Genomic DNA, 11,636 nt, shown 5'->3' on the forward strand with positions numbered 1-11,636 from the left:
CAAGCAGTCTCCCACACTATGCAGCCAGCCCTGGCTTTGAGGGCCACTGTGGTACTCCTGGCACAGGTGTTGGGTGAGGTCAATTGGGCACAGACAAGTCTCTGGCTCTGCAGTAGCTCTGTGCACACCACTTGACCCTGTCCAGGGGATGCTTATGTTCTGAGGCAGAGCACAGCAGCCATTCTGGCCTAGGTCCTTCCACACCTGCCACTGCTCCAGGTGGCTGCAGTGAGCTGCTCATCCAGGGGAGCTGCCCCTGCCCTGAAGAGTGTGTCCACTGCCTAAGACTTAAATGCTCAGGATTTGGGGTGACTTGTTTTAGATCTCTCTCTCTCTCTCTCTCTGTCTCTCTCTCTGTCTCTCTCTCTCTCTGTCTAAAAGATTTATTTATTATAAGTACACTGTCACTGACTTCAGACACACCAGAAGAGGGCATCAGATCCCATTACAGATGGTTGTGAGTCACCATGTGGTTGCTGGGATTTGAACTCGGGATCTCTGGAAGAGCAGTCAGTGCTCTTAACCGCTGAGCCATCTCTCCAGCCCTAGATTTATCTCTTAAACCTCCTTGGGTGGGTTGTATTAGTCAACTGCCCATCATTGTAAGAGAAAAACCTCCAGACAATTAACTTATGAAAAGTGTTTAACTTCAGCGCATGATTCTAAAGGTTCTAGTCCAAACCATGGCCTTGGGCCTCCATCGAGCTCAGCACATGTACAGGAGACAATGTATGGCAGAGAGTCGGCTTTCATTGTGAGCCAGGAAGCACAGTGAGAGGAAGAGGAAGAAGAAACCAGTGCTGGGAATCCCCCTTTGAGGGCACTCCTCCTTGACCTGAAGTCCTCATACAAGGGCAGCTTCCTCTAAGCCCCACCACCCCACGGCACCACTCTGGGAACCAGTTGTTTAGCACACTGACCACTGGAGAACACAATTTTATTTAAGCCATTGCCTGGGCAGAGGGTGGAACTCAGGCAGTGAGAGGAATATTGTACTTTCCCACCCGTGGTCTCCCAGGGGAGCAGGAAGTGCCATGGAGACCAGGATCTGAGCATGATTTCCCTGAGGGCTGCCTCAGTAGCAGTGGTGAGATTTCCTGCCCATAGCAAGCAAGGCTTGGGGGGGGGGGGGGGTCAGACTCGCTTCTCAAGGAAGCACAACCTGCTTTCTTTTCTTTTTTTCCAAGTCTAGATTAAGGCTAGGTGTAGTGACACGCGCCTAAAATCCTAGCTACTCGGAGCCTGTGGTAGGACTGTGAATTCGATCTATACAGTGGGGTCCCATCTCAAAAAATAAAACTAAGCTAATAGAAATAAATTAATATGCTAACTATGTCAATGTATGCAAGATTTAAGCCACTTTTATGAGTGTATCTCCAGTTTTGTTTAATTGAATTTATTTTTTACTTATTGTGTATATGCTAGGGTATGTGTGGGGGTCAATGGACAACCTGAGACAATTGTTTTCTCCTTCCACTGTGCAGGTCTGAGGACTCAAACTCAGATCTTCAGGCTTGGTAGCAAGCACCTTAACTCATTGAGCCATGTCATGGGCCCCTCCAGTAGTATTTAAAGATACTGGCATTTAAGTAAATGAGGAGTCTGATGAGAAGGGAAAGGTTCATTTATCCATGGAGTTATTAATAATTTTTGTTACTTTGTTTTTTTTTTTTTTTTTTTGGTTCTTTTTTTTGGAGCTGGGGACCGAACCCAGGGCCTTGCGCTTCCTAGGTAAGCGCTCTACCACTGAGCTAAATCCCCAGCCCCATTGAGACAAGGTTTCCTATATAGTTCAGACAGGCCTCAGGTTGAACACAAGGGTTACAGTTACCATGACTGCTCTTTGTCAGTCTGGGGACACAGAACGCCCTTTGTTCATGTCCTCTCATTGGCCTATATACAGTCCTTCCTGTTTATTTTTAAACTTTTCAAAAAAATTTATTTTTAATTTATGCACATGAATGTTTGGCTGTATGTATATATGTATGTATTTACATATGTATATATGTATGTGTGTACATATGTATGCATTTATGTATGTGGGCACACTTATCATGTTAGATTTCCCAGAGCTGGTGTTATAAATGGCTGTGAGCCCTCACGTGGGTCCTGGGAACCAAACCTAGGTCCTCTTCAAGAGCAGCATTCATTTTAACTGCCGGGACGCCTATCTCTTCAGTGACTACTTACTTATTTTTTGAAGCGAGGTCTCACTATGTACTTCAGGACTCTGAATTCAAAATCTTCCTGCCTCTACCTGCCAGAATTACAGACACGTGCCAGTGCCATGCTCTCCTCTTTGTGTGGTTTTGTCTCATCTGGATGTGCTCTGAAAGATGTATTCTTAATTTTACTTTGGTTGAACCCAGGTCCCCTACAGGATAGGTAAATGCTGTACCACCCAGACTACACCCTCATCCAGTTAGCTCTCTCTCTTTTTTTTTACAATTATAAAAAGATTATCATCACAGAATATATAATTTTTTCTTTTAATTTTATTTATGTGTATGGGCATCTCGCCTGTTGGGTGTGCATGTGCTCAGCCTGGTGTCTGTGGATGACGTCACAGAGGACATTAGACCCCTTGAAACTGGAGTTACGGATGCTTATGAGCCACCATCTGGGTGCTAGGATTGAAGCCCCAGCCTCTGCAAGACAATGCATGTTCTTGCCTTCTGGGCCATCTCTCCAGCCCCTGGAGTTTTGTTTCGCTTGTTTTGAGGCAGTCTTCCTATATAGTCCTGGGAGGCCTGGTACTTTTACATAGTCTAGGTTGGCCATGAGTTTGCTGATTAAGGCTTGGGCACTGTCCTTCTAATCTCGGTAGACAAGGTCCTCCATACCCCATATCTGGGTGGAAACTTTGCTCCAGGCAGGAGACTCTCCTCCTATGTGACTAACCCTGGCTCTGAGCATGGGTGGGGATGAGCCTCGCACAGATATTTGGGGTGAGGTCCTCCTGCCTTAACATCCACAGTTCCATCCCTCATTATTGAGTGTTACTGATCCCTGACGCTGTTGACTGTTGAGTAATGTTGAGTATCGACTGTGCCACTGCCCGTCATTTCTCTTTCCTGTTGATGAAAGCCTGGGTTACTTTCAGTTTTTGCCACTGTGGACATTTGAATTTTTCTTGGATATGTTAAGTGCAGTTCTTGGGTCAGAAAATAAGTATTGGTTCATCTTGCATGTGGCGCTGTGCTATACATCAAAGGATCTGTCTTAACTTAGGCTCTAGCTGGTACTTGAAACACTGCTGCTGCCATTTGTATGCTCACCCACACTGGCCCCAGCCCATGCTCGTAGGGGCTCTACTCTTACCTGTGATGTGCCTGCTACCCTTGCTCCTGTCTGAGGCTGTTTTCTGCAAGCAGCGCAAACCCTGCATTTTGGGGTTGGCAGAGGTGACTGGGATCTGGGTGCATCATGGGGTGAGATGCTACAAAGGTTACAGGACCTGAAGTCAGGAGTCTTGAGGTGCTCCTGGGATGTTGAAGGGTCCACAGATGTTACTGTCTCTCTTGTCAGTCCTTTGAGTACTCACCTTGCTGCTCTGTGTACCTGTGGCCTCCAGTGTTACTGTAACCATCTAACCCCAACGTGGATAACGCAGGACAGAAACACACTCCCTAGTCTGTGTTTCTCCTCACTCCTCTCAGGAGGACAGGCACTAGCTGTGGTCTTCTCCACAGCTTCGCTTGGAAAGCTCTGCTGACCTTTATGACTTGGTACGTGGAGGAGTCTGTCTCGGCACCCCATTTTGCCTTCTCTACTCACACAGCACCCCCCCCCCAAGGTCCCATTTCCCTCTCTGAAGCTGAACAGAGCTGAACCTCTTTCCCCAATTCTCCTTGACCTGGATCCTTCTGCGTCTGGATTGAAGCTGAACACTGGAGAACAGGCTTTGAGTTGCTTTGCCAAATGACTGCACTTCTGCTGCCTCACATGAAGGCCCAATGTGATGACGGTAAAGTGGAAAAACGGCTGCTTTCCTCCTTGTGGGACCCCTTGTGGGACCCCGAACCACTACTCACTACTTTTGGATTATGCCTCTCTCTCCTCTCTTCTCTCTTCTCTCTCTCTCTCTCTCTCTCTCTCTCTCTCTCTCTCTCTCTCTCTGGTTTAAAAGGCCAGGTTTGGAAAGGGAGGTGCTGGCATGGGCAGGGGGGGTACCCGGGGCTCTGAGAAAGCCAGACACAGCAGAACTATTCTGTTCCAGAGCTGCAGGGTCCACAGATTCCAGTCCAAACCAGCCAATGGGAGGAGGCCTCCTAATCCCAGGGAACTAAAGAATTCTCTTCAGCTATTCAATTGCCCTGTTGCACCCCACTCCTTACCCCCTCCCCCACCCTTGACCCTGATACTCAAAGGAGCTAGAGACCCACCCATGAGTGAACCCAGTCTATATTAGAGAAAATGATCTCCATCTGACTACCCTCCAAGAAATCTGAAGAATGTTCTAAACGAGGGTTCAGTCAGGACTATGAACCCCAGCTTTGACACAGACAGACAAACTGTTCCAGTTCTCCATCCATGGACCCCATACTTCTGTCTCCTGGCTCCTTGGCTCACCCCCAACCCCCCACTGAGGAGAGAGAGGGAATCCAGTCTCTTTATGAGAAGTTGGATTCAGACCTCCACAGCCGTGAAGGGGTTAAGAGGCAGAGCCAATTACCTCCACCTGCCCCTCCCAGGGATTAAGAGGTCCTCTATAAAGGGGACTGTCAATCCAGGCAGGCCCAGGGGGTTATTAGGGACCCAGGCACTGTGATTGCCCCCACTGCCATGTGGGAACTTCGGTCTGCCTCCTTTTGGAGGGCCATATTTGCTGAGTTCTTTGCTACCCTCTTCTATGTCTTCTTTGGGCTGGGATCCTCACTGCGTTGGGCCCCTGGACCCCTACATGTCCTGCAAGTGGCTTTGGCCTTTGGCCTGGCCCTGGCCACACTGGTGCAGACTGTGGGTCACATCAGTGGAGCCCATGTCAACCCTGCGGTCACTTTTGCCTTCCTTGTGGGCTCCCAGATGTCCTTGCTCCGTGCTTTCTGCTATATAGCAGCCCAGCTTCTGGGAGCTGTGGCTGGAGCGGCTGTGCTGTACAGTGTCACCCCACCAGCTGTCCGAGGAAACCTAGCACTCAACACGGTAAGGGCTGGCAAAGGCTCTGGGGGAACACAGTGTCCTGACTGTTGCCTTGACATGCCTGCTCATACGTGTGTGTGTGTGTGTGTGTGTGTGTGTGTGTGTGTGTGTGTGTAGGAGCAATCAGTGCTTTGGAGGGGAAAGGAAAACATAGATCCCTCCATGGAAAATCCAGAAAGTTGAGTTCAGAGTCCCCTTTCCTGGTGGGGGCCGGGAGGGTGGGGGTGGGAGAACTCTAGTCCTGGCCTTTCTATGTAGCCAAAGAGTCCTCCTGCCTCTACCCCCCACCCCCTCCTCAGTGATAAGATTACAGGTACACCAAACACATCCAGTTTATGGAGTGCTGGGAAAGGAACCAGGGCCTCATGCATGCTAGGAGGTCACATCAAATGAGCTGTTCCTTTCTTTCTTCTCTCCCTCCCCCCTCCTTAAGACAGGGTTTCTCTGTGTAGCCCTATCCTGGAAGCTCTGTAGACCAGGCTGACCTCAAATTCATAGAGATCTGCCTCCTGAATTTTGGGATTAAATGCATGTGCCACCACTACCAGGCCAGGTCCTTAGATCTAGTTTACAAAGTCTTAGTCTCCTCTCCTGTGCGAGTAACTGCGATCTTTCTATAACAAGACGACGTGCTGCTTGGAGAAATGAAGATAGAAACACTGCTTCAGGTTAAGCTTCCTTCCTTTCCTGGGAACTGGACTGTGAGGGGTGCCTGCCTGAAGTGGGAATAGCATGGCGGTGCTAATGGTTGCCTCTGGTTTTGTTCCCCTTGGCCAGCTGCATGCTGGGGTAAGCGTGGGCCAGGCCACCACTGTGGAGATCTTCCTGACGCTCCAGTTCGTGCTCTGCATCTTTGCTACGTATGACGAGAGGCGGAATGGCCGCATGGGCTCTGTGGCCCTGGCTGTTGGCTTCTCCCTCACCCTGGGGCACCTCTTTGGGGTAAGCAAGAGAGGTGGGAAACTTCCTATTCAAGGATTCTAAAGACAACGTATTGCCAACTTATAAGGGTTCTTTCCTTCCCTCTCCACCTTTTTTCTTTTTTTTTTTCTTTTTTTCGGAGCTGGGGACCGAACCCAGGGCCTTGCACTTGCTAGGCAAGCGCTCTACCACTGAGCTAAATCCCCAACCCCCCCCCCCTCTGCCTTTAATCTTAAGTATTATACACCCTTTTCAGTACCAGTGGGTTCAAAGGGGTAAACTTTCTTATAACTACTATATCTAATCCTTCTTGACTTTAGGATAGAAAGTTACACATCATGAGTAGAATTGTTCTTCTGGGTCCATAAATCTGTCCCTAGATATATATCAGTGCTACTATCTACCCTGGGACGTGGGAAGCTGGTACTTCGCCATGTGCTGCTGGCCAGAGACAAGACAGCGGCTCTCACGGCCAGTACGGGCTGTACAGAAGAGAAGCTGGAAGCTGGGTGGGGGTCTCAGTCGCAACTGTGTCTTTTGCAGATGTATTACACTGGCGCGGGGATGAATCCCGCCCGCTCCTTTGCTCCTGCTATCCTCACCAGGAACTTCAGCAACCACTGGGTAAGTAAGAGACAGGGTAAGTCTGTGGACAGGCTTGCTGGACTGAAGGCTGCATTCCATCCGAATGTGTTGGCTGTGCTGCCAGCATGCAGCTGAGGAGGCTGTTGTAGACCTTGGCATGCTTACACATGCACACTGCACTATTCTACCAAAAGGAGGAGCTCTTAGCTGGGTCTGGTGAAACACACCTGCAGTGCCAGCAATTGGGCGGCTGATGCAGGAAGAGTATTTGAACCCGGAGAGTTGGGGTCAATATGGACGATGAGGCAAGGCCTCATTTCTAAGACAAAGTGACAGGAAGCTTCTCTTGTTAGCTGGCGCTTTTTACTGAGCATTCACTGGAATCAAGACTAGAGGCTGTCAGATAGTCAACACATTTAAGACAAAAACTTCTGGTTCCAGAGGTCAGAATGTATGTAGCAGGGCCCAGGTAGGGCCCTAGCTTTGTGACTTACTAGTCTTGTACATGATTCTAACACCTCCTTTTTTGCCTCTATCTGTCCGTCAGTTACAGAATAGGGTATTTATAAAAGCAAACGTGGAAGTTATCTGTATGTGCATCTGGCACAGGCTCTGGTGGAGTAACTGTCAGCTAACAATGGTAATGCTCATGTTGCTTGGGCATATCAAGATAAACACAAAAGTAATTGAAAGAAATTTGAGAAAATCAATAGTCATTTCCACAGCAGCACTACCTGCAACAACAGCCAAGAGTAAAAGCAACCCTAATTCCCTTGCTAGAGGAACAGAAAATCAAATGTGGCCTGTGTATGCATGGGGTATTATTCTGCTATAAAAAAAAGTCCTGATTTGCCTTAAGCATAAGCCTTCAAGACATTATACTAAGTGTCACCAGAAGACACTCTACCCAGTCTCTACCCAGACTACCTGTCACCAGAAGACAGCTCTGACATAGTTCTATGAGGTAAAATATTTAAACTCGTTTAAAGAAGCCAACCTGTGGTACATTTCCAGCACTCAGGAGATAGATACAGGAGGATTAGGAGTCCTAGGAATCCTAGGCTACAAAGCAGTTCAGGGTCAGCCTGTGCTACATGACACCAAAAAGAGGAGAAGTTGGAAGAGTAAGGAAAGAAGGGGAGAAAGAGGAAAGAAAGGAAGAAAGAAGGAAACAAAATACGAATTGCTAGGAAGCGAGACGAGGTTGTCTGTGGCTGGAGTGGGGGTCAGATAGGAGGGCTGATGGCTATATAGCTGTAGTTTTGCAAACTCAGAAAGTCCTGGGAATGAGTTTAACAACAATGTGAATATATTCAGCCCTGTCGAGCCACACATACACTTAAAAATGTTACTAAGCAGGCAAGTCAGATTGTGGTTATCATACATAGAACTTAGGACAGGGGGCTGGAGAGATGACTCAGTGGTTAAGAGCACTGGCTGTTCTTCCAGAGGTCCTGAGTTCAATTCCCAGCAACCACATGGTGGCTCACAACCATCTGTAATGTAATGAGGTCTGATGCCCTCTTCTGGTGTGTCTGAAGACAGCGACAGTGTACTCACATACTTAAAATAAATAAATAAATCTTTAAAAAGAACTTAGGACAGCGGAGGAGAGCTCCCTGAGGTTGAGGAACTCAGGACAGTGGAGGAGAGCTCCCTGAGGTTGAGGCTAGGTTGGGTTGCACAGTGACTTTGACACCAGCTTGGGCTACAGAATGTCTCAAACACAAACACTCTGCAGAGCCGGATGTGATGGTGCTCACTTCAAGCACTCCCAAAGCAGAGGCAGGGGATCTCTGATTTTTCAAGTCACCAGGACAAGTTCCAGGACAGCCAGGGCTACAAGGGAAACCCTGCCTCAAAACAAATAAAACTAACCAACCAACCAACCAGTTGTAGGGATGCTGCCCAGTGGGTACCCTGCTTACCTAAGGCACACAAGCACTCCCCGTCACTGAGTACACTTTGATAGTGGTGCATACCTGTTATCCCAGCATTTGGGAGAGCCATAGGATCAGGAGTTCAAAGTCATCTTCAATTACACAGTCAGTTTGAGGTCATCTTGAGCTAATGAAATCCTGTATTAAGCAAAGTAATCATAAACAATGCTTAATAAGGTAAATTTTATGTTATAAAGGCTATTTTGCCACACTTATTTTCTTCTGAGAAATATATATAAACTAGTTCAAAACAACAAATAGAATATATATGCTAATGGGGTAACAAATAGAATATATGTATGCTAATGGGGTAACAAATAGAATATATGTATGCTAATGGGGTCACGGTAAGATGGGGGAATAGGAAAGTAAAATAATAAACCAAAGGAAAATCACAGGTTGGGGATATAGACAGTAGAGTCTAGACCTTTTCTTTCTTTTTTTTTTAAAAAGATTTATTTATTATATAAGCACACTGTCTCTGTCTTCAGACATCAGAAGAGGGCATCAGGGGTTGGGGATTTGGCTCAGTGGTAGAGCGCTTGCCTAGGAAGCACGAGGTCCTGGGTTCGATCCCCAGCCGGGGGGGGGGGGGGGGGAGAAGAGGGCATCAGATCCCATTACAGATGGTTGTGAGCCACCATGTGGTTGCTGGGAATTGAACTCAGGACCTCTGGAAGAGCAGTCGGGGCTCTTTTTTTTTTTTTTTTTTTGGAGCTGGGGACCGAACCCAGGGCCTTGCGCTTGGCAGTCGGGACTCTTAACCACTGAGCCTTCTCTACAGCCCTAAATTATTTTAAAACAATTTGATTTTGTTTTGTTTTATTCTGGGTCTTTTGTTGTTTTGAGACAGTTCTCACTATGTAGCCTTGATAGCCCAGAACTTGCTGTGTAGACCGGGATGACTTTGAACTCCTACAGAGTCTTGTCTTTGTCTCACTATGCTGGCATTAAAGGTGATCGTGGCCGGCCAAGCTGTATTTTATTTATTTATTTATTTTTCTTTTCTTTTTTTTTTCGGAGCTGGGGACCGAACCCAGGGCCTTGTGCTCGCTAGGCAAGTGCTCTACCGCTGAGCTAAATCCCCAACCCCCTGTATTTTATTTTTAACGTATAGGTGTTTAGCATGTATGTCTGTGCACTGCATGCCTGCCTGGTACCCTTGGAGGCCAGAAGGAGGATTTGGATCCCTGGAACCTGGAGTTACAGATGACTGTGAGCTTCTTTGTGGATGCTGGGAATTGATCTTAGGTCCCCTGCAAAGACTCTGAGCCATCTCTCCAGCCCCACTGAGTCTAGAATTTTTTCTTTTTTCTTTTTTTGGTTTTTTTTTTTTTTTTTTCGGAGCTGGGGACCGAACCCAGGGCCTTGAGCTTGCTAGGCAAGCGCTCTACCACTGAGCTAAATCCCCAACCCCGAGTCTAGAATTTTAAAACCAACCAAACAAGCCCACATGTTTCACAGGAAGAGCCCCAAACACAGCAGCCACAACAAAAAGCTGCATTAACTTTCACTAATGCCTAGTTGCGTGCCACGAGAGCAGCATATGTCGGCTTTTGGGTTTTTTTTCCCTGAAGAGTTCTGAAGTCTGAGCCTGCCTTCTCTCTTCCCACAGGTGTACTGGGTGGGCCCAATCATCGGCGGGGGCCTGGGCAGCCTGCTCTACGACTTTCTCCTCTTCCCACGGCTCAAGAGTGTTTCTGAGAGACTGTCTATCCTCAAGGGAGCCAGACCCAGTGACTCCAATGGACAGCCAGAGGGTACAGGGGAACCTGTGGAACTGAAGACTCAGGCCCTGTAAAAGCTGCAGAACGCCCGCTGGGTTTCAGGGAGGGCCAAGCCAGCCCTTGGATGAAGAAAGAGACTGTGGGGAGGGGCATGTACTTCTTTATTTTTTAACTTACGTTTTTCATTTTTTCCTTTTGCTGTGTGAAATCTTTCAAGTTGCATTCACGACTGGTTGGTGCAAACTTCCCTTCCTCCCTTCTCCAGCCACCTTCGCCGTGCACGACTGTTCATGTGAATGTGGGTGCGTGTGGCTGTGTCTGAGTTTGCGGGCATAGAAGCTAGGGAAGGGGAAAGAGGTGTCAACATGTATGTCCAACCCCAGTTTGGTAAACACAGGGAACCTAAGACCTTAAGTTTCTGGCCTTTACCCTGCTTCCAGTCAAGTATATGATACGCATCTTGATTTTTGAGGGGTCACAGGAGGGGGGGGTCACTCCTCTCAGGGAGCAGACAGAAAGGAGGGGGCAAGGCATTCCAGGGGTTGGGAGGTTTGGTGGGAGAGGTATCCAAGATTTTATTTCCAGATCACTACTATTAAGTTTTGAGGGAATTAATGGGAGACTATAGACTACTGATCTCAGGGATGCTTGTCCCAGAGACTGGGGTGGAAGCTCTGAGAAAAGTAAACACGGGCTTGAGTCGTTCTATAAAGCCCGCCTATATCTGCCTTGGACCACAGACCTTCAACAGAAATAGGAGTTAGGCAAGCCTGTAATCTAAATGGTTTTCTTTTTCTTTCTTTTTTTTTTTTTTTTAGATTTATTCATTTATTATATATAAGTACACCGTAGCTGTCTTCAGACACACCAGAAGAGGGCATCAGATCTCTTTACAGATGGTTGTGAGCCACCATGTGGTTGCTGGGAATTGAACTCAGGACCTCTGGAAGAGCAGTCGGTGCTCTTAACCACTGAGCCATCTCTCCAGCCCCCTAGCCTGTAGTCTATAAAAATGAAATGGTTTAAAAGGCCCTGCCTCATAGCCCTGGACAAACGGTACTGAAGCCCAGATTTGCTTTCCGAGGCTAACACAGGAGATCTGGTGTCTGAAGCAAATTTACAGGAGTTGAGGGGGCAAGACGGGAGATTTACTTAGAGCAAACTGAACTTTGCAAATGGCGTCTCTGTACTTTCATCACTAGCTCCAGAGTCTTTTATTTTTGTATGTCTTTTCACTTTTCTCCCGGCTATCCTTTCTGCTAACTCTCCCTTATGGCCCCCCATATCGATCTCCTCTATCTAAATGCTTAATTCGGAGATG

At 47.6% G+C, this 11,636-nt stretch overlaps 1 protein-coding gene across 3 annotated transcripts; it reads left to right on the forward strand.

Moving 5' to 3' along the window:
- The first annotated feature begins 925 nt into the window (after window positions 1-925).
- Mip (major intrinsic protein of lens fiber) lies at window positions 926-10,544 on the forward strand. Of its 3 annotated transcripts, XM_039078465.2 has the most exons (6): window positions 926-1,087; window positions 3,797-3,967; window positions 5,026-5,145; window positions 5,920-6,084; window positions 6,607-6,687; window positions 10,204-10,544. In XM_039078465.2, the coding sequence occupies exons 2-6, from the start codon at window positions 3,962-3,964 to the stop codon at window positions 10,387-10,389; spliced, it is 558 nt and encodes a 185-aa protein (XP_038934393.1). In that variant the 5' UTR covers window positions 926-1,087; window positions 3,797-3,961; the 3' UTR covers window positions 10,390-10,544. The 3 variants fall into 3 exon arrangements, with proteins under 3 accessions (XP_038934393.1, XP_038934394.1, NP_001099189.1); XM_039078466.2 differs by lacking the exon at window positions 926-1,087 and having other exon boundaries at window positions 2,684-3,967; NM_001105719.2 differs by lacking the exons at window positions 926-1,087; window positions 3,797-3,967 and having other exon boundaries at window positions 4,742-5,145.
- The last annotated feature ends 1,092 nt before the right edge of the window (window positions 10,545-11,636 follow it).

Source organism: Rattus norvegicus, chromosome 7 (genome assembly GCF_036323735.1).
Source record: "Rattus norvegicus strain BN/NHsdMcwi chromosome 7, GRCr8, whole genome shotgun sequence".
Lineage (NCBI taxonomy): Eukaryota > Metazoa > Chordata > Mammalia > Rodentia > Muridae > Rattus > Rattus norvegicus.